Here is a 27,420-nt window from a genome sequence, read left to right as displayed (position 1 = left end):
CAGGTCAGAGTCTCTCAGTGGCTTGAGCTTCCTTCTGGACTGTCATCAGTACCTGGAGCTCCAAGACTTCACCCCTGTATTTCCCTCCACTGATGAGGTGGGATGGGGCATAGGGATACACTTGGAGAAAGCATTCTGATTTCTTTAATGTTGGCCCCTGATAGCCACACTGCTGGCTGCATGGCTTCCAGGGGTTCCTCCTGTGACAGGGAAGGAGGAGGCCCTGCGGTCCCTTGTAGGAGGTTGGGATGACAGGAAGGACAGGCAAGTCCTGGAGCAGCAAGTGATGGGGTGCCGTGTCTGTGGCAGCTCTGCTTGTAGGAAGCAAGGAAGAGATGGCCATCCCCAAGGGCCCTTCTGTCCCCCTCATTTGAGAGCCTCAGATTCTGCACAGCCCCAGGTACAATCTGCCAAAGTGGGTGTCCTCACAGGATACCACACCACTGCTTAGGGCGGGGCTGCATTTGAAGAGAGGGAGCAGGTGGGGGCACCTGGTCTCAGGGCCCCAGCTCAGGGAGCTCCTGCTCTGGTCCAAGCAGGTGGGAGGGCCTCTCACCCTCAGAGGCCCAAAGGCTGTGAGCAAACTCCGGGCAGCCATCAGACTGCAGGAGGGCCGCCCTGGCCAGGAAACAGTGACGCCGTGTACTTGCCATGCTGGTCTGTAGCCTGGAAGCTGGTGGGTGCGGGGGTCCTGGGTGGCTTAACGTCTGCTCAGCTTCCTGAGATTAATTTTCCTGACAGCTTATTTAAAAGGAACCCAGCTAATGTGTTAAAAATACCTGCATTTGTGTCAGACTAATGAGGAGAGACTGAGTTTCCAGCAGACGGGGAGATCCGTGTTTTAAGAGCTGTAGCCCCAGACGCCGTGCATGCCTGTCACAAAGAGCCACATGCAGAAGCCCTCAAGGTGCTCAGGTCCCACCTCAGCTGTCCTAGCAAAGTGCTGGGCCAGCAGGCCTGGCAGGCCCACAGCTGTGAGCCGTCATGAGCTGGGCAGAGGGGACACCGCTCCATTTTTCATGTTTCCCCTGGTGTGTGCTGTAGTGGGGTGACAGGTCCCAAAAATAAATGCCTGGAGCCTGAACTCACCAGGAAAAGGGCCCTTGCCAGTGTCGCTGAAGATGAACAGCACATGTGTCGCCCGAGTTGTAGCCAGGGGTTTGAGGTGTGCGTGTGTTGGGGTGGGGTGGCCCTGGCTGTGCTGACCAGTGTCCTTAGAAGACACAGAGGAGGTGAGGTGAGGCTGGGGCTGGAGGGGTGGGACGGCAGCACCCAAGCTCTGTGCGGCCCCATGGGGTCCCTTGGGGAGCACGGCCTGGGTGACACGTCACCGTCCCCTGAGTGCATGACTGGGCTCTCTGGTGCTGGTGCGGAGCCAGCACTAGGCCCTGAGCACTCAGTGGAGAAACAGCAATGGGCCAGGCCTAGACCTCAAAGCATGGACTGGAAGTTTCAAGAGCAGCCAGGCCTGTACCTGGTGCTGGGGGTCTTTTGGGCCTCCCTGACAGGCCGGCAGACAGCAGCAGCCTGATACGGCCCAGGTCAGCGTAGGCTCTGTGGAGGCCATTGGCCTCATCCTGGGGAATGGCTGGGCCCATAAGGCCTGGGAAGGTGAGGCTGTGGTTGGGGCTCCAGCTCTGTGCACCCACAAACCCTAGGAGCATGTGGCAGGGTAGCTGGCCCTGGAACTCTCTAACCTCTTCCCCTTGTAGACCTGGATCCCAAAAAGGCCAAGATGTCCACTGGCCTGTCTCTGCCCTGGGACAGAGTGCATGAGTAGGCCACCTGCCGTGGCCTCGGGCTGCTGTGGCCCAGGCAGACTCTGGCCACAGCTGCTGAGCAAGGCAACTGTGATGGACAGCCGGCCCGGTCCAGCCCGACCCACGGGGCCTCTGCAGAGTCTTAATCGGATTCTTCCTGACCTTTGCAGCTGATTCACTGCGCAGATGGTGGCCCAGGGCCTGCTCTGATGCAGTTTCCCAAACTGTCAGCCGGCTCCCCTTGTAGGAGCCACAGCGGAAGTCCAGGCCAGGAAACTGAGGGCCCCAGGTCCTGCATCTGTTGAGGCTGCACCATAAACATGGTGAATAAGTGAGTCTTGGTTTCTTGAGAAAGAGCTGCTGCTGCAGAGTAAAACCTGGAGGGTGGGCTCTTTAGGACGGAGACTCGAGAGGCGCCTGCGGTCTCCACCTGCACACCCCATCCCTATGCTGTGGAGCCACTTCCTGCCGCAGGCGCCACCCTCACCCCGCCATTGCACCTGCAGGCCTCTGCAGCACAGAACCACCTCACAGAAGACGAGCTGTTCTCTGTCATTTCATTCCTGGGGTCAATGTGGCTCTTCTGCACGAAGAGCCGACGCCCACGGCAAAGCCGGCTTCCTGGGCACCAAGCGCTATCCAGCTGCTCTGAATGCTCCACTCCCAGCCGTGCTCACCCAGCCTGTGCACATCGCCACCTTCCCAGGTGGCCACGATTCTGCAAACCAGATCTCTGTATGCACATCTGTCCCTACCTGAGTTCTAATCGGGGACCTGGTTTCCATGGGGAACAGATGGATCCAAGCCCCAGTGGTTGATGAGGGGTGAATGCTGAGTACAAACAGGTCCCAGAGTTAGGGCCCCCAGAAAGGCAGGCTGGGGCTCTCACACTGTGCAAAGTGGCCAGTGCTCCACAGAAGAGGCCCTGATGGTGTCCACAGCTGGCTGGCTGCTTATCTGTTTCTCTGAGGCCCCAGATCCAGCACAAGGGGACACAAATGTCCGAGGGGGACACCAATGTGGCTCAGGTACCTGCACCACTGACCCAGGAGCCAGGGGAGCAGCAGCTCAGGATCAGGTGGCCTTTGGGGTCTGGCCTGCATCCCCAGGGCAGATAGCGCCCGGGACCCAGTAGGTGGTCCCACAAGGTCAGGGCATCTAGATGATTGGGGAGCCCAGCTGAAAGCTGAGTTGCTGGCCTGGAGGTTGCAGACGGTGGCCTGGCTCAGAAATCACCAGGGACACAGACTTGCATTTTGGGAATTCCTAGGGCAGGCATGTATGGGGTCTCAGTGGATGCAGAGCAGAGTTGAGGGCAGAGTCAGTGCTGTGCGCCTTCCCTGCATGGTGACTCACGTGGAGCCAGCACCTGGCTGTAGGTGCGTGCCTGCTCCATGTGACACCAAAGTGTGCCCGGCCTCCCCGAGGCTCCAGGGTTACCTGAAGCCCACAGCATTTGACGGTCAGGGAGAGGACAATCTGGGCTGAGTCTGCACATCCCGTCCAGGGTTCCTGATGAGGATGAGGAAGAGCCATGGTGCTTCAGGAGCAGTGTGGGCTGGGTAGCAGGGAGGGCTTCCTGGAGGAGGCGCAGGTCTGCTCAAAAGCCTGGGGGGCAGGAGTGGTTCTAGGGCCCCCCAAGCTGGAGAAGGGAGTGTTTCAACACCCCCAGATTATCCCAGCTTCTGAGGTTTGATCCAGTGAGGGGGTTTGGGCTCCTTGGGGTTCACATTATCCCTTCTAGACACCTGTCACTGCCCTCTGCTCTGCAGCCCGAGGCTCACCTCTACTACAGCACAGACCAGATGGCCCTACCTCCCAAGTGCCCCAACCGCAGCTTCTTAACGGGGAGGAGGGGGGACGGGTGGCCAGTCCCACACACCCGTAAGCCGGGCTTTGAGCCGCCTCCTCCTCCTCTGCACACACAGGAACTGCACACACCCTCTTGCTGCCGGGTTCTGCCATGAGGGAGGCATCTTGGAAGCACGAAGTGGACCAAGGGCATCCTCAGGAGGGCCCCAGGGGAGTGTAGGGCCCACGCCTTGGGCACCCAGAGCACCCACTGAAGCCAGGCAGACCCCAAGGCGTGACCAGAACAGCCGGGACGGTGTCTCTTGGGTGACAACTTGGGTTTTGGAGTCCTAATTATCAGCAGACTCTGTTGTTTAGAACAGGTGTCAATGCAGAAAGAACTCGAGCAGAAAGCACAAGAGCTCCCTGGAGCCGCTCTGCCTCCGCCGTGTCCCCCATGACTGTCCAACATCCAAGGGACCTGAACCGATGTGTCATGATTAACAGAGAAGCCCACGGCTCAGGTCGGGGTTCACACTTGGCACTGTGTGCTCTGTGGGCTTGAGCAGCTGCACAGTGACAGGGGTCCACCGTCACAGCATCGCCCAGGACACCCCGTGCCGCCCAGTGCCCCGTGCTCTACCTGTCACCTGCCCACCCTCTCCTGGAGGGAGTCATGGAGTTTTTGCTGCCCAGTTTTCCGGGGTGTCAGTCAGTCGGGAGCAGACACAATGCACCTTTGTGGCTTGGCCTCCTCCGCTGAGTAAACCCATGTGCCGTCCGACATGTCTGCCCGTGGCTGCAAGGCTCCTTCCTCCTCCCTGCCGAGTCCTCATTGTGGGGTGGATAGTTTATCCTTCACTGCTGATGGTGTCTGGGTCACTGGTGTCTGGTGGACAGAAGCTTTTGGCTCCTTTAAATAAATACCAGGGCATTATAGCCAGGGTGCAGCCAGGGTGTTCAGGGTTGTGAAGAATCTGCCAGCCGCCTGTCGGGTTGCTGCCATTCAGCACTCGCTAGCAGCAAGGAGCAGGCTTCGCGGGTTAGCCACGCTCGCCTCCTCTCATTGTTTTGATTTACAGTTTGGTGCTGCCACGTGGCACAGCACCTTCTCAGGTGCTGCTAATTCCTTTACGTTCATCTCTGAGGAGGTACATGTTCATGTCTCTTGCCCATTTCTTAACCCAACTGTTCATTTTTTTTTTCCTGGTTATTTACTCCTTAGTTCACTAGAACTCACTGTGTAGCCACGGCTGGTGTTGAACTCATGGTGATCCTCCTGCCTCAGCTTCCTGAGTGCTAGGATTATAGGTGTGCACCACCACACCTGGCTGATCATTTTCTTATTGTTAGTTTAAGTCGTTTGTGTATTTTAGACCACAGTCTTTGATCAGGCATCGTCTGTGGCAAATATTTTCTTCCAGACTGTGGTCCCGGTAATAGCTTTTAACAAAATCCAGTCCACGGTTTTGCTTGTTGTGAGTCATGTGGGTCACTGCCAAGCCCTGGGTCTCAGAGACTTTTTGCCAGTGTTACCCAGGTGTTTTACTGCCTTGCATTTTATATTTGGGTCTCTGATCTATTTGGTGAGTGGGTCCATTCTGGGGCTTTCTTCTGACCCACTGATCTCTTGGTCTATCCTGGTTACGGGACACCTCAGACTCAGGTGGCGGCCGGGGCTGCTTGATTCTCCCTCAGCTTCCTGCTGACGGCTCTGGGCCTTTCCTCTTTCCATATGGACATCTCAATCAGCTGCTGACAACCACAAAACAATTTTCTGGGGTTTGGACTGGGATTGAGTTGAATCTATAAATCAAACTGGCATCGTAAAGATACTGAGTCTCCTTACCCACGAGCGTGGGATATCTGCTCGTTTGCTTAAGTCTTTGATTACTGGGTCAGAATTTTGTTTTCCTTCAGTACAGATCATGTATATATTTGTTAGATTTACATCTAAAGTAACTCACTCATGGTGCTAATGCGAGCAGTTTGCATTTGTCATTTCCAGTTCCCAAGGTCACCCTTGCTGTACGCCCTGATACCCTGCAGTTTTGCCACAATCACTTATTAGTAGCTCCAAGAGTCTCTTGAAGCTTTGGCATATCCTGCTAGACAGTCAGGTTGTCCACAAACAGAGCTTTGCTTTTGCTTTTCCTGTCCTGCACCTTTCTCCCGTTTCTTGTCTGACCTTATTAGCCAGGGCTTCCAGCATGCGGCTGAACAGGCGTGCAGCTGGGGCACCTGCCTTGCTCCTGGTCTCGGTGCATCCTTCGCCGTTAGCGGGGTGCGCCCTGCAGGGAGGTCCTGGGGCCCTGGGCATGTTCTTCTACCCTCCTTGCTTGCTGGGAGCTGGATCATGAGTGGAGGTTGGATTTGGTGGAATGGTTTCTGCCGCTAAGCATCCGATCGCGTGATTTATTTCTGTTAACCTGTAGACAGGCCGGGCTACAAACGGCTGTCGCACATTGGACCAGTTCTGTGAGCAGAGCCACCTGGTCCTGGTGTACGGTTCTGCTGGTGCAGCCTGTCTCGCAGTGCTGCAGAGATGCCTGTGGGCCAGGCAATTCGTGGGGAGCAGAAAGCCATTTGGCTCATTGTGCTGGGGCTGGGAAATTTGAGGCCGAGGGGCCCAGGCTCGCTGCTGCATCGCATGGCTGCGGGTGATGTCAGGTGACGAGAGCAGAGGGAACAGGAGGGCCACACGTCTCCTGTGTCACACTCATTCACAAACCAAGGACCCCAGGGCTCCCTCGTGACCAGCTCCTCCGGTAAGTCCCGAGCGCAGCCCTCACACTGCGGATTGAGTTTGCAGAACTTAACCTATGGTGTGTATGCTTGGACTTGACTTGCAGTAATTTTTTTGAGGAGTATTGTACCATATTTGTGAAATATTGGTCTGTGGTCTCTCCCTCCCCACACCCTCAGGCCTGGGGGTACTCTGTCCCACCTCTTCTTGACTTTTTAAAATTTTGAGGCAGGACCCAATTGTCATCCTCTTGCCTCAGCCTCCCTCACCGAAGGGAGTAGCAGCACATGCTACTGCTCCCGGCTGGTTCCCCTCCCTAGTGTCTGACTGGTATTAGGGCGCAGCCTCATTGCACGAGTCCTGAAGTGTCCTCCTGCTTTTATGTTCTGGAAGACACTGTAGAGAATTGGTACCGTTTGGTGGAATCACCAGTGAGCCCTCTGGTGCTTCTGCTTTGGAAGCTTATTAATTTTTGATTCAATTTATTTAGTAGATAAAGGCCTATTCCGTTTGTCTGTTCTTCCTTTATGAGTCTTGGTAGATTGTGCCCACTGATGAACTGGTTTGCTTCGTCTGTGCTATCAAGTTTGTGGGTGTAGAGTTGTCCCCAGAGGCATTCATGAATCTCTTAGTGTCCCTAAGGGGCCAGAAGTGAAGGCCCCTCTTAGTTTCTGAATTAGAAACTTTTCTCCTCTGGCTTTTTTCCTCCCTTATTAGCCCATCTAGAGGTTTATCTATTTTATCGATCTTTTTTAAAAAATCAGCTTTGGTTTTGTTGATTTTCTCTATTGATTTCCTGTTTCTAGCTTCAGTTTAACAAGCTCCCTGTGTGGCCATCAGGGCAAGCTGGGGAGCACAGACTGCTGCCCACCCCCTCACCTGCCATGGTCGCCTGGCCCCAGGGACACTGCTGGCCCCTGGCAGTGAGGCTGCGGCCAGACCGGCCTTTCCTCTCCAGCAGGAAGCCGTGATGGGGAGGTGAGACGTGGCAGAATGAGGCTCCAGTTGCCTGGAGAGTCTGCCTGTGGGTGCCCCCCCGCCCCAGTCTGCAGGCAGCGCCCCCTCTACAGGCTCTCCCCACTGAGGGTCAGGGGCTAGAGCATGTTGGTCTCTGACTCTGAGCTGCCTCCTGCTGCTGAACTTATGGTGCAAACACTTCTGAAGAGCCGGCTGGAACAGAATACTGGAACAGGATGGGGAGCTTCTGGAGGTTGGCCGGCATGATCCACTCTGTACAGCCTCATCGTGGACCCTAGCAGCTGCGCACGAAGCCAGCAGCCCAGTAACCAGACCCCACCCGTCTCCTCCACCATGACTGGGCTTCCCTGCAATTCAAGGCACCAAACAAATCTAGTAAAGCAGCAGCTGTGCTGGCCCACAGACTGCTCAGTACTCGAGTGAGCAGGATGCCTGTCTGCCCTCCCCTGACCAAGGAACAAGACAGCAGAGGGACGAACGGAGGGCAGGGTGTGCTAGCTGGTGACTGACCACTCTCTGCCCAGTTTCCCCATCTGAACACTCATGAGGTTTGAATGAGTTGGCATTTTATGAAAACCACACCTAGCACAATGGGGGTATATTGCAGACGCCCCTAAATGCAGACCTTTGGGGCTCACAGCTGCATGCAGTTTCCCTGGCATCCTAAACAAGGCAAAGAGGAAGCCTGCCTTGGTCTCCTGGCCACCTTGCTGTGGTGCACACGGAACATCTTTCATGCCTGGGTGGTTGAGCTTTGAAGCTTTATTGCCCACCAGCCGAAGGGGAGGTGGAGCCCCTGGTGGCTGAAGAGAACCCTGGATCAGCCAGGATTGGCCTGGGTAGAGAAGCCACCTGATCAGAGGTCTCTTCAGCTCCCTGGACTCCAAGCTGTGGGCCCTGGCATGCTCCTGAGCTGTGGCCCTGTCCACCTCATAGACAGGAAGCTCTGGCCCTTTGTTGGTGCCCAGAGCCATCTAGGGAGAGATTTTGATGCTGAGAGCAGATGGGTAGGAATGGGCATGGGTGACAGCATACAGGGTGGGCACTACCTACCTGTGTGGGCAAACCCTCAGCTCATCCCATGACCCAGGGCCCAGCCATGGCCAAGCAGCCCTCAGACCACACCCGAACCTCATACTGGCTTATCTCCTCCTATCCTTCCCTGAGCTGTCTCTGCTCAGGCCTGTGGACCTCACCTGGGCACAGTGGGGTGGCCCAGACTGAGGGTCTGTGGCAGTTGACAGCTTCCAGGTTATGGAATGTTCTTGGGATAGGATCTGTCACATCACAGCAGCAAGGCCCAGCCCCAGGCAGGCTGTAGCCTGTGAGCCAGGAGAAAAGCCCGCTTGTGCTCTGTGGAACAGCCAAGCTGTGAATATTCATGTCAACATTGGACTTGCAAATGCTAGCAATTTAAATGTCATAAGTGCCTGTGGCCGTCCTTTAGAGATCTGTCAGAGAAAATGCATCTTGATTACAGTCCTCACTGAGGGAAACCAGAGATCTGTCCCTTCACAGCCCGCCAGGGAGCCTCTGCGCGGTTGGTTGGTCGGCAGGTTGGCAGGTCGGCTCCAGAGGGTGAGAATTGGTGCTAATCGGGAGGTGATGAAGCTGCTGATTCCCTGGGATGCCCTGGCTGACACCGTGCTGCCCTCGCTTGGCCAGAAGAGCAATAAGTGACAGCTGCGATTCCCTTAAGCCAGAATCACAAACTCCGTTCCAGCTTTCCAGGTGGGAGAGACGAGTTCCAGGAAGCTTGGCCCCAACCAGTGCCCTCAGGGCTGTCACCCTGTGGTGGGGTGAGTGCTGGGCTCCTGGGAGGGGAAAGGGAGGAGAGGGCGGGGCCTCTGCTGGGCAGGTCTTGGTGCAGCTTGTGGAGCAGGCTGAATGCAAAAGTCTCTGTGAATCATCCTCGCAGCCCGCGTGGGGCAGCTCGCATCCTTAGAGGTGGTTTTGAGGATCCCCTTGCATGGCTGGGGTGGCCATGGGGTCATCTCTCCGACATCTGAGCCACTGAGCCCCTGTGCCCATCCCTGCAGTTTCCTGTGCTGGGCTTACGTTGGCCTCCCTGGGCCCACTTTTGAGGCCTGGTGTTAGAAGCCACAAGAAAGGAGGGTAGGGGCAGCGGAGGCAGCAGGATCTCGGACAGGACTTCCGAGCGCTTTCTACAGAGCCAGCTGCACGACTGGGCTCCACAGCGGCTGGGGAGGAGGCTGAGCCTGAAGACGTGGCCTCCGTTCGCCCGCAGCACCGCTCTGTTGCACACCTTTGCCTTACGGTTCCGTGAAAGGAAGAAGCCATCCTGGACTTGGGCAGCTTCTCCACATGACTCTCTAGGGGTCAGTGCAGACGGGAGATGGGGCGAGTGCCTACAGGGAGCTGCCGGAAGACCTCATGCTGGCCCGGGTGCTGCTCCCCGATGGGGTCCTGCCAGGCTCCCCACGGACGCCGATGCCCTGCCCAGTACACAGTGATCTGAATGCAGAGGCACAGAAGAGTTGGCACAGAAGCAAGTGTGCACCGTCTCATTGGTACTTTTGCACACTGAGATGATGATTTGAGTCTACACTATGCAGGTTATTTCCACCTGTTTCTACTTTTGTACTTTGTTTGCTTCTTGTTTTTTGGTCCTGGGAACTGAACTCAGGACCTCGTACCTGCCAGGCAAGCGCTGTGCGCTGAGCTCTACCCTCGGCCGTTTAAGTGTGACTACTCCACCAACATTTTAAAGTTCATTTTGTCCTGGGTCCTGCATCCTCCGTCTACCCCTGCGTGGAGCCGGAGCCTGCCCATCTGTGCACGCCCTTCCCGAGGTTCAGGGGCCCATCCAGGGATGCCCTCTGTTGGCCGACCTTGCTGGCTCTGGAGTCCACCATGAGTGACGCAGGCCTAGTCCCTCTCTGCATGGCCCTGGGGGATGATGGGCAGGAACTCAGAGCCAGAGCCAGTGAGGGTCCCGTCACAGTCCATGTGAGCGAGCCAAGGAGAGCCCCCCAACTTGCCACCCCTCTTCTGGGTGCTCGGAGCCCGAGGTTACCTGCAGGGTGAGGGCTGCCCTCGTACCCGTCACCTTCCAGGAAGGGCCCCAGTGGATGAGTCCACTGCTTCTGTGGTTGGAGGGCAGAATGGGAAGTGGACAGCATCACTGTCAGATGGAGGAAGTCAGAAGCAGCCACCTACTGGGAGTGCAGGCTGCCGCCTGTCCCTCATAGGCCCCTGCCTCTGCCTGTGCCTCTGCCTCTGCCTGTGCCTCTGCCTCTGCCACCTGAGCACAGACCTGGCTCTGCTCCTGCTGACCCTCCCTGTTCCCCGCTTCTGGCTTCCCAGAGGTCCCAAGGAGCCCCATCCCCACCCCCTCTTGCGCCGGCCTCCTTGCCCGGAGTCTGTGGAGCTCCCTCCTTGGTAAACAGCCCCAGCCCTCAAGACTGTGTCTTGTGCTGGCCTCTGTCCCCTTTGCCACAGCCCTTGTCCCTCTCGTTACCATGTTGGCCTGCTGCCTCCCCGACCCCTCTGCTCAGATCTCCTGCACGCAGATGCTCGGGAGTGTCCGGGAAGGTTAGGAAAGGGAGGCTGGGGTGTGTGGCGCTTTGGAGGCCCCTGAGGGCAGGGGACAGATAGGCAGGGTGGGCTGTGCCAGGCACTCATGAGCAGGCAGACAGGAGCAGGGGCAGCCAGTGAGCTTGCAGATAGTTCAAGGAAAGCGGGAAGCCTACTTCCTGTTCGAGTCTGCAGAGGAGGTCTGCACGACTCAGCCTTGCTTCCTAAAATCACCTCAGCTGCCTCTGCCTCCTGCAGGGGAAAGGGTGAGCTTCTGAGCAGCTCGTGAGACAGCAGGGAGACGGTGGACAATGCCGATGGCCAAAGCATCGGGGCCAACACCCTGGATACCAGCCACCCTCTTCCCCAGGGGTGGGAGGGAAAAGCAATGCACCAAGCTCACGTGGGTGTCTGGTGGGCAGCTCGGCCGTGGGCTGCCCTTGGGAGCAGAATTTGCCTAGCTCAAGGTTGAGGGCCAGCGAGTTTCAAAGTGGCCCAGCCCCTTGCCCCATGAGTGGGAGTGTGCTCAGGGCCATCAGGCAGAATGGAAGTCACAGCCCGCCTGCTTTTCACACTGCTGCAGGTGTAGACAGAGCCTAGGGCTTCCACGCTCCACATCCCTCACAGACACACATGGCGAGGACTGCAATTTCCCACACTGTGCCATTCATAAATTAGAGACGCCTGTCGGCTGCTGTAAAGAGAAGTCCTGTGTGACTGTCAAGGACAAATAAATGTGGGCCCAGTGCTGTGGAAGAGCTTTGCAGGATGGAGAGGGAAGGAAAGTCTAACTCAGAGAGTCCACTGGGGCTCCCGGGGCAGCGCATACCCCCTGGTGGCTCAGGCCACCACTTGCACCTGGTTTACGGTTGACTCCGGGGTCCTCCACTCTTAGGGTCTCAGACTCCACACTGAGTGGCTCAGCAGGGGCAGCTGGGGTGCCGCTCTTGTTTAGAGCCGCCCACTCAGGGAGTTGGCAGAACCTGGTCAGCTTGGGAAGAGGCAAGAACCCAACCTCAACTGAGCCAGGCAAGTGTCCTCTACTCTGGAGGCTCTGGAGGGATTGGGTGTCTCTGCCAGGCCTCCTCCCTCACACTGACCACTCCAAAGCCTCTTCCAGCGGGCACGGACCATCATCTGTCTACAGTAATCAGATTCAGCTAAGCAGGACGGAGCACTAATTCTATTGAAATGTGCCAAGATGCCAAGTGGAGCCAGATATCCACAGGGAAGTGTGGTGGCCAGCTGTGCCAGTGGACACGGGAGGGACAGGATATTTGCCCACACAATACACGGCAGGAAAGCACACTGAAAGTGGTGGGGCCGGAGGTTCAGCTGCTGGGAACCAGGTAGCAACATGGAGCCCGGTCGCAGGAGTGGGAGTGGGGAGCAGGGCCTGCACACTGAGCACAGGCAGCGCACCCTGAAATGCAAAGCCAAGGCCCCCTGTGACTGCTGGTCCCCAGCCCGGCCCCGCCTCGGGATGTGCAGCTGAAGGCTTTGCCCAGACTCCCTGGAAACTGCAGCCAGTGTCCGGAGGCCCCCAGCTCCCCTGGCATGGAGCAAAGAAGCTGTCTGGATGGCTCTGCTTCTCACAAGGGCACAGGCTGAGGCTCTCGAACACGCAGCGAAGTGTGTTGATCCCACTGCTCATCCTCGGAATCAGATCAGGGCTCATTAGCAGCTTGCTTGGGCTGGAACGTGGTTCAGGGGCCGGGCGAGCGGCAGCTGGGGGTTACAGATGGTGACTGCGTGCAGAACGCTCTTCTCCACAGCAGGTGTCACTGTCACAGCCTGAGGCTGGATCTGAGCTCCTCAGAGCACCCACATAGACCACAGGCTCCTGAACAGAGAAATAAGAGTCCGCCTAGCTGCCAAGGCAGGGCTGTGGCCAAGGCAGAGTCCACCCCACTGGCTGCTCACTGCTGCCCAGAAGATGTCCCTCAAATCTGAGCACAGTAATGGGTTTCTTGGCTGGCGGCGACGTGAAAGCACAGCAGACAGACCTTCAGCCACTGCCCCTGATGCTTGCTCCCCGCGCAGATGGCCCTGTCCATTTTAAGAAGTGCTGAAAAACCCCGGCAAAGCAGCCTGCCATCCCCACTAAGCTAAGGAGGTGCTTCCAGAGCTGTGCTGGGGGCTCTGGGCCAAGGCCAGGCCCTGTGCCTGCCCTGCTACCCTGAGCCAGGGGAGGGCCCTTCCCAAGGCTCCATGCAGGTGGCAGAGGACAGGACAGTCTGGAAGGCCATTTCCCTAATCCGATTGAGGCCTTGGGGCTGAGTTAGTGGTCTCCCAGCAGCTGGACGGGAGCCAGGCCTGGAACACAGCTGGGTGCAGACAGGATATGACTCCCCATCTGCCAAGTTCACATTCACACAGTGGCCTCTGGCTCCAGCCATCAAGGGGGAGAGGATTCTACATTCAGGGCTGCTGGCTGCCCAGCACGGCGGGGAGGGCAGTCCTGCAAAGCTGACAGGCTGCTCACCTGCCCCATCTAGACGAAGGGGCTGGAGGCTTCCAGGGCTGCGTCCCCTCCCAGCACCTGCCCACACCCCAGCTGCAGTCAGCACCACCCACAGGGGAGCTTGGCGCTGTCCGTGGTGCTGAAAACCATATCTCCTTGCTGCTTTGGAAATCACTGGACTGTGACCCCAATCACCGTGGCCCAACCTCTCCCAGAAATTCCAAACCAGAAGAGAAAGACAAGGGGGAAGGAGGGAAGGAAGGAAAGAAGGAAGGAAGGAAGGAAGGAAGGAAGGAGGTGGACAGAATTTCCATTCGGGCAGTTTTAACTCAAGAGGTGCCAAGGACTCATGGCCTTTGGACTGGATGTTCTCAAAACCTGCCAGCTGCCATACAAAGTGCCCTCTGGAAGTGAGGAGGCTGTGCCTACCTTGCCCATTTTTGAGGACGAGGACCATGCACCTTGTCTGTGTTCCATACCAGCGGGTGCTTGTCTGGCTCATGTGTCCACCTGATTCCCCTGGGTACCAGGGTCCACAGCTAGGTGTGTGTTCCTCCTTCCATAAAAGGAGAGCACTATCCTCTCTACCTCACAGTTGTGACATCACGTCCACTAAGAGGTCCGTGTAGGGCTGAGTTGGCATCTGGCTTCCACAAAGTGTGCCCAAATGGTTACCCGAGGCTGTGATATTGGCTAGAAAGTGAAAGCTAGAGGAATTCAAATGTTGTCCCATTGTTGACCCCAAATTCACACACATGAACTCTCTGACAATAGAATGGACTGGTTGCAGCCAGCTGAAAACTGTCTAGCAGCTGCATTGTCCGTCTGCTTCCTCTTTGAGGTGCCTCTTTGACACCAGGATGACCACATGGCTTCCTTAGATGAGATACCCTGTCCTCTTGCCATTCCTCTGAAAGTCAGGCCAGAAATGCTGCATATCTGCAGGTGGATGCTCTGTTCCTGGAGACCCTGGCTGGACTTCACCTGGGCTGGGTCCGTGGTCTCTGCTGGTTGCAGAGAATACATGGCTCCATGCTGAGCTGTTTTGACTTCTGGGCTCCTCTATGTCCATGTTGGGTAGTAAGTCCCACAGCTTTGGTTTCCTCAAACCATGCGAGCATGAGCTCCAGACACCTGATGAAGGATGATAGAGGGCCCCAGTGGGCATTGCCAACCAGGGCTGCATAGTCCAGTGTGTCACAGATCAGATATTACAAAAGGTAGGAGTTTAAGTTGTTCTCCCCTTTTGCTGTCTCAGATAAGAGTCACTGATGACCTTGGCGTTCAGCATTTCTGTAATTCATTATGTCATCGCCCCTGGTCTCAGAGCAGTGGAGAAGGACGGACAGAGAGTGGCAAGAACCTTGCAAAGCTGTCCCTGTGTCAGCATTTGCTGAGGGGTTTTCCTTCCCGGGAGTCTGTCTGTCCAGGGTTGGGAGGCCATCACTCGCCCTGGCCTGGCCTGGCCGGGGGTGGTTGTCCACTCAGAGTCCTTTGCAAGGCCAGCCAAGGTGGCCCCAGTGACCACTGTGTTGGAGAGGTGAGCAGGTGGCCTCTTCTCCAGCCTTCCCTTTCTGCATCCTCAGCGGCTGCCCTTCAAATCCTCCAGGTTTTGCAAAGATCCTCATCAATGTTCTGTACCTTCCTGCTCACCTTGGGCTGCCTCTGAGCCCTGAAGCACCAGTGAATTGGAGCTGTCTCTCTATCTAAACACAATGGTATTAATTAGAGAGAGCCCCAGTACAAAATAAGTGATTATTTTGCAGAGTATGAAATGGGGTGAGAAGGCGCAGGAGAGCTCAGGGCCATGGTGGTCACACTCCCACTGGCTGGTTGTGCCTTTACCTGTTTGCAGACATGCTCTATGCAACCCCAGCCATGCAAGCTCACAAGGCACCGTGGGTACGGCAGGCTGGGTGTGATGGCACATGGACACCTCACCAATCGGCCGGCTCAACCCTTGAACTGGGTGAGTCATTGGGACAGTGTCCCCCAGGCCACCCTTGTGGCTGAGGTGGAGGGTCAGCAGGTGAGGGTGGTGGCTGTACCTGGCGGGTCATTATGCTTCCTCTGTACAGTTCCCTGCCCAGCTGCTGACTCCTGTGGCAGTCTCATCCCCCCTTGAGCCCCTGAGTTTGCAGGACCCTCTGCAAGGAAAGCTCAGGGCCCCACAGGCTTCTGCATGCCATGTCACCAGATGTCAGACTCACCCATTAGCAGGGGCCTCCCTGAGCTCCCAGGCCTTACCCAGCTGGGTGGCCCCCAGCATCGCCTGTGTTTATAGCTTTCACTGGCCCTGAAATCACTGTGGGTCATTCCGCTTTGTTGGTGTCTGCTTTCTGGGGCCCCAGCTCTGAGGATAGGCCCTGGGCAGTGAGGAGGAAAGCCAGAGAGAGGGAGAGAAGGAAACGAAGAAGCAAAGACGGCACATGGCGGAAGTCAGAAAGGAAAGAAGAGATGTGTCAGCAAATGCCTCAAATAAAAAGGCTCAAAAACCATGCTGTCTCCAGCAACTAACTACATACGAAGGAGATCACCTAGAAAAACCGCACAGCCGAAGCTGAGTCATGGAGAAATAGGAAAATCTGAAAAGCCCTGTGATGAGCAGATATTAAATCTGTAATCAAAAACCTTCCAACAAAGAAAAGCCTAGGACCAGATGGCTTCACAGGAGAATTCGGTTCAACATTTGAAGGAAAATTAATACCAGCCCTTCTCAAACACTTTCAAAAAGTTGGAGGAGAGAGAACACACTTTAATTCATTTTATAAAGTCAGTATTACCCCAATACCAAAGCCAGACAAGGAAACGGTGAGAAATGTAGATTAAAGGCCAATATCTCTGATGAATGTAGATGCAAAAATTCTCAACAAAACACTAGCAAGCGAAATTCAACAGCACATTAAAAGGATCACCCACCAGGATCAGGCGGGATTTATCCCTGGGTACAAGGATGGTTCAACACGCAGAGAGCCACACAGAGAGCAGTAACAGAGTGGAGGGTGAAATGCCAAGATGATCCCATCAGAGGCAGAAAAAAATCACACGACAGAACCCAACATCTCTCCACCATCAAGACACTCAGCAAACCAGATGCACACGGAATGTGCCGCCACATGATCCCTGTGTGACCAGTATCACGTACCACAGTCACAAAGCAAAAAAATTTCCCCAACAACCAGAAATAAGACAGGTCGCCTGTTCTCCACACCTCTGTTCAGTGTGGTGCCCAACACAAGTCCTGGCCAGAACAATAATCGAGAAGAAAGCAGGTCGGGTGTCTACAGTGGGAAGAGAGGGTGAAGGTGCCTTGGTGGCTGGCAGCATCTGCTTAGTACGGAAACTCTAACAGAGGCCATCAAAAACTGTTAAACAGAAAATGTAAACAAATTCAGGGAAGCTGCAGAATACAAAAACAAAGTGTGCAGCAGCTCGCACACCGCAGCGTACAACAATCAGCTGTGTTTCTGTGCACTAACAGTGAACTGTTTAAGAAGAAACTAAGAAAACAATTCTGTTTATAATAGCTACAAAAATAAAGTAAAATAGGAATAGATTTAACCAAGGAGGTGAAAGGTCTGTACAACTGTAAATCACTGATGAAAGATACTGAAAAAGGTACAGCTACTGAGAAAGAGCCTATGTTCATGGATTGTAGTAATTAATGTCAAATGTCCGCAAGACTCAATCTACAGACTCGCTTCAGTCCCTATCAAACTTCCAATCGTGTTTTCCACAGAAGTACCAACAACAATTCTAAAAGCCCCAGACAGCAGTCTTGAGAAAGCAGAAAACTTCCTGATCTCAAACTATCCAGAGAAAAAGAAGTGAGACCGGGCCGGGAATGAAGGTCGGTGGTACAGCGCCTGCCTGGCCGGGGTAAGGCCACAAGTTTATCCCACTACAAAAAAAAGAAGGGATGAGGAAGACAAGCAGGGTAGAGGTGTAGAGAAGGAGACAGTGTGATGAACAGAACAGAGCCCAGATAGAAACCCTCCCATGGATGTCAAATTGGCAGTGGAAATACACGGTGGGGAAAAGGCAGTCTTGGATTAAACTGTGCTGGGAAAACTGGGCACAGTCCCGTTACACATGAAAATCAACGTAAAATGTATTAAAACCTAGACATAAAGTCCGAAACCACAAAACTACAGAAAAAGGTCAGAGCAATAGTTTCTTGACTGGTCATGGCAGCCAGTGACCTTTGGCCATGATACCAAAAGTGTAGGAAGCAAAAGACCAAATCAAATAAAAAGGGAACAAAAAAATGAAATCTACCAAATGGAAGAAGAAAACATTTACAATCTACATATCCAAGGGGTTAATATCCAAAATACAGAAGGAATGTATACTAGCCAGAAAAAAACCTGATTAACAACAGGCAAAGGACCGCAGCTGACGTTTTGCCTCAGGAGACCTACAGACGGCCGACAGGTAGCTGGACATCACTGGTCATCAGGGAAGAAAACCGAAAGCCCTGCTCACCTGGGTCGTCTCACTACCGTCAGAATCAGCAGTGCCAGGAGGGTGCCAGGAAGGACGCCTTGCACACCGCCGGCACGGCATAAGTTGAAGGCAGCGTAGGTCCTTGGAAGCACCTGGAGCCATCTCGACCCAGCAGCCTCTGTCCAGATGAAGCAACCAGCGTGCCGAGCTGGTCCGCACTGCTGTGCCCCCTCAGCGCCTCCCGGCCAGGTGACAATGCAGGGCACAGCGCTTTACCGAGATCCTGCCATCGCGACCGTGGAGGGGCCTAGCAGGTGTTATGCTGGGTGAAACAGGCCAGATGCAGAAGACAAAACCACTTGACATCCCTCATGTGTGGAACCTTAAAAAGTTCCATAAAAACAGAAGGGTGGTGATCACCAGGGGCAGAGGTGCAGGCGTCAGGGGTGCAGGCAAAGGGGCAAAGCTTCCGTCACTCGGGCAAGTTCTGAGAGGTGCACGGTGCTAGCCCAGGTGGTGAGGCTCGAGCGGTCTGACGCCTCTCCCGGGGGACAGAGGTGACCACGTGAGCCATGGTACTTAGCAGGAGGGTGCAATCCCGCCCAGGCGCCTCTGCGTGTCTAAACATCGCGTCGTGTGCCTGGACACCGCCACACTGCAGTCAAGCTCAGGGAGAGGTAACTTACATTTAAAATTTCATGACTTCTTCTTGTAATTGTATGTTTTTTGTTTTTAAGTTTTTCTCTCTCTACTTGATTGTGTATGTGTGTGTGCGTGTGTGTCAGAGCTGTATGAGTTAGGGCACAAGTTTTAGGAATGCAGAAAAACCGTCCTACCTGAGGGAAGAGATATTTATCTTACCCAGGAAACACTGCAAGTCCAGGAGCACTGGCTGCAGGCACAGCTGGATCCAGGAGCTCCTTGGACATCGTGGTGTGCTCTTCTCTTGCCCACGCTGGCCTCGTTCTTGGGCAGGGGCTCCCCAACAAGGAGAGAAAAGATGCCAATAGCCACAGGTGCAGTCTCTTGTTCAGCCAGCCCAGAGCAAGGGTGGTGTTCAGTGAAGGCCTGGGAGACCCTCACTGGGCAGATGTGATTGGTGCAGGGATGCATGGGCACTGTCCAATCAGGGCTGGCCCGTGCCCTTGGCAACGTGCTGATTGGGGAGCTCAGGTCCTGTTTAGCTTCTGCAGAGCTCTGTTCCCCAGGAAAGGAGGTAGGGGGAGCAGAGGTTGGGGCCCAGTGTCCCCTCCTGGCTGGGTCTCTGTGTCCCATGATGGAGCGGCACCTCTATCGCATGCAGGACACGTCTTTGTCTAACTGGGCACTGTCCCGTGGGGTCTCCGTCTGTTTATTTGCCTACTTGATGGATTTTCAGTGCATTCCAACAGACAGCAGAGGGAGGCTGGAGGGGACGGTGCTCCTCCTTATTCATCCGTCCGAGAACTTTCCAGGCTATTCTTGGATTTTTCCCATTGGAATTTTTTTTAAAAGCTCTTTTGTTATGTTTTGTTTTTATATCACTCTTTTTTTTTTTTTTTTTTTATCGGTACCGGGGATCAAACTCACGACTGCCTGCTTGCAAGACAGGCACTTATGCCGCTGAGCTAAATCCCCAGCCCCCTTCCCATTGGAATTTCAAACCAGTGTGTCCTCCCGCGACAGACTGACATCATACTGGCCCACAGCAAGTCTGCCCAGGGAGGCCCATGCCCCCAGAGTACCTGTATCTGCTGCCTCTGCTCTGCAAGGGGTTCCCTCTGCTTAGATTCTGCTCGGCCGTAGTCATTCACCACACATGGGGCTCTCTCCCCGTCTAGGCCCAGCTGGGGCCCACATCCCCACGAGCCCCTCACCATCCTGCACATTGGGAAATGAGGGGGTGCAACGGCTCCCCCAGTGTGTGGCCAGACCCTTGCCCAGACCCTCACAGGGCTGAGGTCATGGTGTCCCACGCCATATAGAGCCAACTTGGGCAAGTGGGGTTCCCAAGTGACCTCTGCCTGGAGCTTTTGCAATTGAAACTCTAAGGTGAACCCAGGCCACCTCTCCTTGGATGGCTTGAGCCCTTGCAGAAGAGGCCAGGAGCTTCTGAGGGGGCTCAGCGGCAACCAGGGGAGCCAGCCTGCCATGTTCTGTGACCTCTGAGTGGCTCTCCGTGGCCGAGAGGAGTCGGTTCAAATCCACATATGCGCCAGTGGCCTTGGGCAAGAGCTTGTCCTCTCTGTAGCCTGCTTTCCCCAGACCGGTGTACATGGAAGGTGGAGGGGCGTAGGGGCCTCATTGCCACTTTCCAGCGCTGGGCGGGGCCAGGGTGTGGCGGTCGGCCTCGGCCTCTGGGCAGCATTCAGGGCCCTAGTCACAGACTCTGAACCCAGACCCAGGAGTGGAGAACACAGCCCCTAGCCACAGCCTTCACTGCACGGCGCCCTGAGGGTCAAGAGCCTGCTGCGCTGTGTGGGGTGGAGCCTGGGCATGGGTGTCAGGGACAGCCTAACAGCAGGGCAGCCAGGCTGACGGGGCACCATCCACGCTGGCGTGGGTCCTGCCCCGAGCAGTGCAGCAGGCAGGACAGGTGAGGTCCGCCTGACTGACTGTCCATGTGTTCTCCTTCAGGTCAACACCTTCACGTCCTTCGTGTTCCCCATGGTGGTCATCTCCGTGCTGAACACCGTCATCGCTAACAAGCTGACCATCATGGTGCGCCAGGCTGCCGAGCAGGGGACACAGCCCGGCACATTCAGCATGTCCATCGAGCCCGGCAGAATCCAGGCCCTGCGCCACGGCGTCCATGTCCTCCGTATGTAACGTGGGCGCTGGGCCAGGGCGGGGCAGAGGCAGCTGCGCTGCAAGACCTAAACCAGGGCCAGGTTCACAGTAGGTCCCGGCTATGCTACTGTCCACACACCAGGCAGGCCTGCTGGGCACTCAGTGTAGCCACAGGGTCGCACTCATAGCTGTAAGGGTAGCAGAGTGGGTCAGCCATGCATAGGAACAGGGCTCCAGGGAAAATCAAACGCCCCCAGCAACCAGTGGGAGGAAGAAAGAAAAGCCAAGTGGGGGCTCTCTGGGAGGTAGTGTCCAGCCCTGAGGACAGGAGCAGGTCTTGAAAACAGCTACAAGCAGGGGCGTGCTGTGCAAAGGCCCTGTAGTTCATGGATGTTTGTCAAGAAAGCTTGGCAGGCCAGGGGTTTAGCTCAGCGACGTAAGCGCCTGCCTGGCAAGTGTGAGGTCCTGAGTTCAATCCCCAGTGCCAAGAAAAAGAAAAAGAAAACTTAGCTGAGGGGCAGGTCTGTATCATGGTCCCATGCAGCCTCAGGGAACAGTAGCTTGGCTCCAGGTGCGATAGGAAAGTCTCAGGACAGACAGACAGACAGACACCTCTTTATTCTGAACACTGTGGTGTGCACTTTCCCTGCTGGAGCCTGTGGCTCCTGGTCCGGCTCCGTACGGGTTTGCCCCGAGGTGTGGCCAGTGCCACTTGCTGTGCTCGGCGAACGTTCTTGTGAGGAGCCCCTAGTGGACGTGGCAGGGAGCGGGCAGCAGCTCGGTGTGTGGGTGGGAGACCTCCGAGGCAGGGCCTGGCTTGTCTGTGGCAGAAGGATTCGTTCTCCAAATACCCGCTGGGGCCCAGCTGTGTCTTCACTGCTCTCGCAGGTGCGGAGGGCAGGTGGAGCCTGGGCTGGGGCCGAGCGGGATGTCCCTGGCCCTAAACAGCTGTCCTTGGGGCTGTGGCCTGTGAATTGGCTGGCTGCCTGCCTGCCTGCCTGCCTGCTGTGGGCTCCTGGGCCTGCCGTACTGCCATGATGCAACCTCCAGAGGCCGCTGCTGGCCCTTCCTGCTGGGCTGTTGGTGGCCTCCCAGTCATCACTGTCCTGACCAAGTTTCTGCCATCCCCTCCTGGCTGTCTCCTAGGCAACAAAGATCAGGAAAGGCACAGGCACTCAGAGACACAAGGCAGCCCCCGCCTGCCCTGTGTGAGGGCCACCAGGTCAGCCCTCGGGCGCTCGGTAGGGATGAGTCCATCTGTCCACCTGTCCACTGGTGCCTGGCAGCACCGAGGAGCAGGAGGTGACCCTCTGGCTGGAACCTTTTGTACTTGGCCTGTTGGCTGCTGGCTTGGCCTGTGCAGGCAGGCACCAGGGGGTGGTCCTGGTGGGATGCACCCCGCAAGGCCCCACTGTCGGCTTCCGTGCTGGCCAGTTCACCTCCAGGTCCCTCCCACCAGGGGCAAACTCTGAGCTGCATCGCCAAAGCAACGCCCTCCTGAGCCACTGGGGACAGGGCGACAGCTCAGGCCTCCCAGAACTCAGAGATCCAGTGGGCAATGGGACATAGGCAGCCAAACTCCTGTGCCTCCTGTGCCTCCTGGCTACTGGCACCCCTGGATGTTTAAGTTTCTGCCCCAGAAGGGCCTGCGAGTGATAACCTCACAGTACACTCCGGCTGCCCCTCTGGCCTGATCCCACCATCAGGCCTCTGTCCCCTCAGCCCCAGGAATCTGTCCAGAGCAGTCGCCAGCACCCAGTGAGGTGGCAGCCCCTGAGGTGTCCTCTAAGACCCAGGCACCTCAACTCTGCCTCCGGGGAATTTGGGAGACTGCATTCCTAGCAGGGTCCTGACTGCAGTCTCCTCAGACAAGGACTCCCTCAGACCAGGAGAGCTCGAGGCCTCTGGGTCCACTCTGCACTCCCCAGATGCAGAGACTGAGGACCCTGCTTGACTCTGTCAGGCACAGTCTGTTGTGGTCACCCTTGTGTGCTCTGGACTTGGGAGCCCTCTGCTTGCAAGGAGTTCCCCCAGGTGGTTTCTTAATTTTTTGTTTTAAAATTGTTTTTAAAATTGTGATTAAAAATTATAGAGCATAAAATTCCCATGGTGACCATTGGTAGGCGTGCAGTTCTGTGGCATTTGGCACCTGCATGCTGGCTTGAACCCTCCCATCATTCATCTCCAGAACCTCCTCTCCTTCCCCGCTCAAAGCCCACGCCCTGGTGCCCTCCCTCAGTCTGACACCCACCTTCCTGTCCCGTGCCTGTTCTCCTGGCTCCACAGCGAACTCACGAATGGATGCACACAGCAGCTGCCCTTCTGTGACAGCATAAGGTCTGCAAAGCTCATCCGTGTTGGTGCGGCTGTCGGGTTCCCTCCTTTTTGAGGCTGAGTAACATTCCACCACGTGGACGGGCTGCGTTTTATGTGCAGATTCATCGGTCACCGGACACGTGGGCTGCTTCTGCCCGCAAGCTGCCATGGGCTGTGCAGCTGTGACAGTCCCTCCTGGGCCCTGCTCTCAGTGCTTCGGGGTGTAACCCGCAGTGTAACCCGCAGTGGATTGCTAGGGCCCCTGCCGATGCTCTTCAACCTCTTGGGGAGCCATCACGCTGTGCCTGCAGCGGTTCCCGGCTCTCCCAACGCTCCGCTGTTGGTTTGCAGGGCGACTGGTGGATGTGGCACCACCATGCTTGGGGTCTGCCCATCCCCAGTGACTGGCATTGTTGAGCAACTGCTCGTGGCCCCTTTGGCCATTGTGTGCTCGTTTTCAGTTCACGTCCTCTGCTCATTTCCGAGTCTGCTCATTTGCTTTATCATCGATCTTCAGCGGTTCTTTCTGGGTGCCTGGCATTAACCCCTTAGCGGATGCAAGTGGCGGGCTCTCAGGCCCTGCACCCTGCGCCCACGCTAGTGGCCCACTTTGCTGTGTGCAGGCCGTGCATGTGGGTACAGCTCCGTCTGCCTGTCCCTCTCATGGGCTTTGTGTCACACTCCAGAAAGCACTGCCTGAAAAAGAAAAGAACATTTGCCAGACTCAGCCTTCTGAAGTTTCTGTGTTGTTTTCTTCTAGAAGATTTATGGTTTCAAGTCTCACATTTAGGCCTTTGTCGTTTTGGGTTAGTTTTGGACAAGGGTGAGGGAAGGCCCAGTTTCAAGTCCTGCACGGACAGCGCCTCCGCTTCCCGCCCTGACTGTGAGGAGGCTGCCCTGCCCTGCGGTGCAAGGGCCGTGGCCTGTGGCTGGCTCTGCTCTGCGTCTGTCCGCCAGAGCCAGACCGTTGTGATTACTGCAGCTTGCATGAAGTTTTGAAATCCGAAAGCATGAGAACTCCAGCCATAGAACCTTTTATGACGTTGCTTTGGATAGCCAAGGCCTCTTGAGATTCCTTATGAACCTTTGGGTTGAGTTTTTCTATTTCTGAAAAAGAAGTGATTGTAATTTGATAGGGATTGCACTGAATCTACAGGTCATTTGTGTAGCACTGACATCTTTAAGAATACTTTAGTATTCACCCTGTATCTCCCTGAAGCCTGCCTCTGGATCCACGTCTGCCTCTGGATCCACGTCTGTCTCTGGGTCCATGTCCATCTCTGGGTCCACATCCATCTCTGAGGCCACCTCTTCTCCGAAGCCCACATCTCTGAGCCCCGTCTCCCTGCCCTCCAGGCGCTGTGGTCGTTGCCTTTGTGGTCTGCTGGCTGCCCTACCATGTGCGCCGCCTTATGTTCTGCTACATCTCGACTGAGCAGTGGACCCCGTGAGTACTTGGGCCCTGGGCAGGCGTCCCCAGAACAGGCAGATGGGGGCTGGCAGGCCAGCACGGAAGCCTGGGCCAGTGTGCTGAGCCCGGGGCCTGCAGATGCACAGGCTGAGGCCAGGAGAGCCGAGTGGAGCAGACACAGCAGACCCTGAGAGCCCGAGCCACTGGACTGGGTCTTGGGGTCTCCTCACAGGCTGCCAACCGTAGGGTCTCGGCCACCCCAGGTCTACTCAAGGGTGAGCAGGGTCACATGCGGGAGGGCACAGAGAGAAGGAGAAGGTGTGCAGGGCAGGCAGGGGAGGCAGGCACTCAGCTACACGTAGCTGGTGCTCTGCAGGGGGGTGCAGGCAGGGGGGTGGGGCAGAGCAGAGAGCCCAGCTCCAGCCTGAAGAGGCCTATTCCAAGTGAGAGGGAGACCAGAGCCGGCCCCTGGAGTTCGTGGTCAGATATCCGCACGGAGTCCCAACCTCCATGCTGACAGCAGGCTGTCGCCCCAAGGCCATCATGCAGGCCCCTGGAGCCCTGGGCTGCAGGGTCTGACCGCCTCTCCCCACAGGTTCCTCTACGACTTCTACCACTACTTCTACATGCTGACCAACACGCTCTTCTACGTCAGCTCCACCATCAACCCCATCCTGTACAACCTCGTCTCTGCCAACTTCCGCCAGATCTTCCTGTCCACCCTGGCCTGCCTCTGTCCTGTGTGGCGGCGGAGGAGGAAGAGGCCGGGATTCTCGCGGAAGACCAACAGTGTATCCAGCAACCACGGCTTCTCCAGCAGCGCCACCCGGGAGACGCTGTACTAGGATGCACGGGCCTGAGAGGCCGCGGAGGTGCCGAGGGGAGTAGCTCGCCCAGGCCACGGTGGGGGCCTCAGCCTGAGGTCCTTTCTCTTCTGCTTCTTCCCCCTCCCAGCCCTCCTCCTCCACCAGCACCCCCAAAATCCAGAACCCAGAGCCTGTTCCCACCCTGGACCCCAAATGGACAAGGGCATCAGTGCTCACAGAATACAGCTGTCTTCGTTGTCAGATTAATGATGCTTAGAGAGAAAGCAGAAGGGAGGTGAGAGGACTGCCCTGGGCTGAGGGTCCCTCTGTAGCCCCCTCAAGATTTCTGCCATCCAGTTGAGGGGGTTGCAAGCCACAACCACTGCCCCACTTCTGATCCCATCAGGCGAGTCCAGCCCCAGGGCCAGGGCGCTGTGGCTTGGGCCTCACCCAGGCTCTTCACGCAGGTCACGGGCTGCCTCTCTGGGTATCCGAGGAACCCTCGAGAGCTCTCCTCCAGGCCTGGGCCCATGCCGAGTGTGAGGGCATCCCCACCCTACTCTGCCCTTGCCTGGGCCCACAGAGGGGACCTATGCTTGGCCATGCCCAGAAAGGACAAAGGGGTTAACCCATGAAAGCCCAGACCTGCCCCCCACCAGGCCTGGCCTTACCCAGGCCAAGACAGCCAAGGCCCTTCATGGACACGAGGCAGGAGGGCACCGGGACCTCGGTCCTGCAGAGTGGCAGACAGGGTAGCCTGTGTCCCCAGCCCAAGCAGCAGTGGCCAGCCGATACTTCAGGCACACAGTGGCGGCCAGACTGGCCCATCTGGCCTTGTGGTGGGACTCTGAGAAGGGCCAGTTGGGCTGGGGGGGTAGGGCCAGGACTGGAGCAGGTAAGAAGCTGGACTGTGTGTCCAGACCCTTGGCTGGCTGCCGCTGCCCCAGGCTAGGACGGCTCATTCGTCACCAGCCGCCAGGGTGCTGCCCTGGCCCGCAGCTCCAGGCGCCGGGAAGCAGGCGCCTCTGCAGTCTCCAGGAGCTACCTCTAAACAGGACAGGACCTGCACAGGCTCCCCACAGAGACAGGCAGGGGCCGCACGGGCAGTGGGAATAACAGAAGGATCCAGAAAGCAGGATCTGGCCTTTAGAGGAGATCTTGTGGTCTTAGGGTCTCACCTGCCGAGAAGGGAAGCCAAGCAGGGGCAGCCAGCAGGGACTGCACTACCTTGGGGTGCAGGACCCAGTCTTGTCTGGGGCAGCGCTGGACTGTAAAATGCTAAGCTGACGCCAGGTTATGAGCAGCCACCCGGATCTGGCCACTCTGCCATGGATCTGTGCAGTAGTCAAGGACACAAAATCCTTCTGCAAGCCACAGGATCCTTCAGGTCATCAGGGCTGGGCTGGCACAAGCCAGGCCCATTTGCTGACCCCTGGAAGGACTCCCAACCTAGAAGGGGCCTGCAGAGGGCAATGTGGTGCTCAGGGAGAGAGCTCAGAGTTCAGCAACTGCCAGATCTGAAGCTGGGCATGGGCACTGCAGTCTGAAGCAGCACAGAACTCAGGACTGAGCACTCCAGCCCTGGACCCCACCTGGGCTTTCCAGACTGCAAGTGCCATGATTCCTCCTATCCTCAGTTTCTCCAACTAAGACACAAGCACAGCCATTCTACTCTCTTGGCTGGCTGGGGCTTTCCTGGAAGGCATGGCCTAGAACAGACAGAGCCGACCCCCTAACCATGTGGGCCCCCAGTGCTGACAGCGCAGGTCTGGGGGCGTGGGGAGCAAGCTCTGACCCCAGCTCTTGGCACGCAGACTTGATCTGTGTGTGTGATGTGGTAAGGGGACGCATTAGCCCTACTCTGGGTCCTGACTTTTGGCCACATGGCAGTGAACCTCTAAAGGCTTAGCCCTGGGTGCCGAGAGCTTACACCCCAGGAGGTCCAGAGTCCCATAGGCCCAGGTGTGGTAGCAAAATCTATTGTGTGCCTAAAACACCCCTCCATGTGCACCGTTGCAACAGGGAGCAAACCCCTCTGTCTCTCAATAAAGCAGCCTGTGGGCACCGACTTGGACTCCTGAGCACCATCCTTCCCCTAAGTCATTCCCTTCTTCAGACAGGGGCTGCTGCAGCGGCCGTCCATCCATCCACGCACTCTCATCAAAACCCACGGCCATTGTCACGTCCCCAGAGACCGGGGACCCTCTCCTCCGTCCCCTGCCCTGCGTCTCAGCTGAGAGCTTGCTCCTGGCAGAAATTTCTCCATGCACAGTTGATCAGTGACTGTTTTTAAATTCTGGTTAAATTTTTAAAAGTGAAATCACTGGGGTCCAGAGGTGCTTGGCGGTGGAGCACTGGCTGAGCATGCACAGGGCCAGGCTTTGTCCCCACACCAC

At 56.5% G+C, this 27,420-nt stretch overlaps 1 protein-coding gene across 1 annotated transcript in view; it reads left to right on the top strand.

Moving 5' to 3' along the window:
- The window catches only part of Ntsr1 (neurotensin receptor 1), a 42,369-nt gene extending 15,277 nt beyond the window's left edge, over positions 1-27,092 (top strand). Inside the window, exons 2-4 of the mRNA XM_003462814.5 lie at positions 20,339-20,522; positions 24,164-24,254; positions 24,814-27,092. Of these exons, the coding sequence (XP_003462862.1) occupies positions 20,339-20,522; positions 24,164-24,254; positions 24,814-25,063 (525 nt within the window). The 3' untranslated portion in view covers positions 25,064-27,092. The remainder of the gene's footprint in view (positions 1-20,338; positions 20,523-24,163; positions 24,255-24,813) is intronic.
- Positions 27,093-27,420: the final 328 nt, after the last annotated feature.

Source organism: Cavia porcellus, unplaced genomic scaffold, assembly GCF_034190915.1.
Source record: "Cavia porcellus strain 051 isolate PalLab524CR breed Dunkin Hartley unplaced genomic scaffold, mCavPor4.1 scaffold_5, whole genome shotgun sequence".
NCBI lineage: Eukaryota > Metazoa > Chordata > Mammalia > Rodentia > Caviidae > Cavia > Cavia porcellus.
This window is presented reverse-complemented; position numbering and strand designations above follow the sequence as displayed.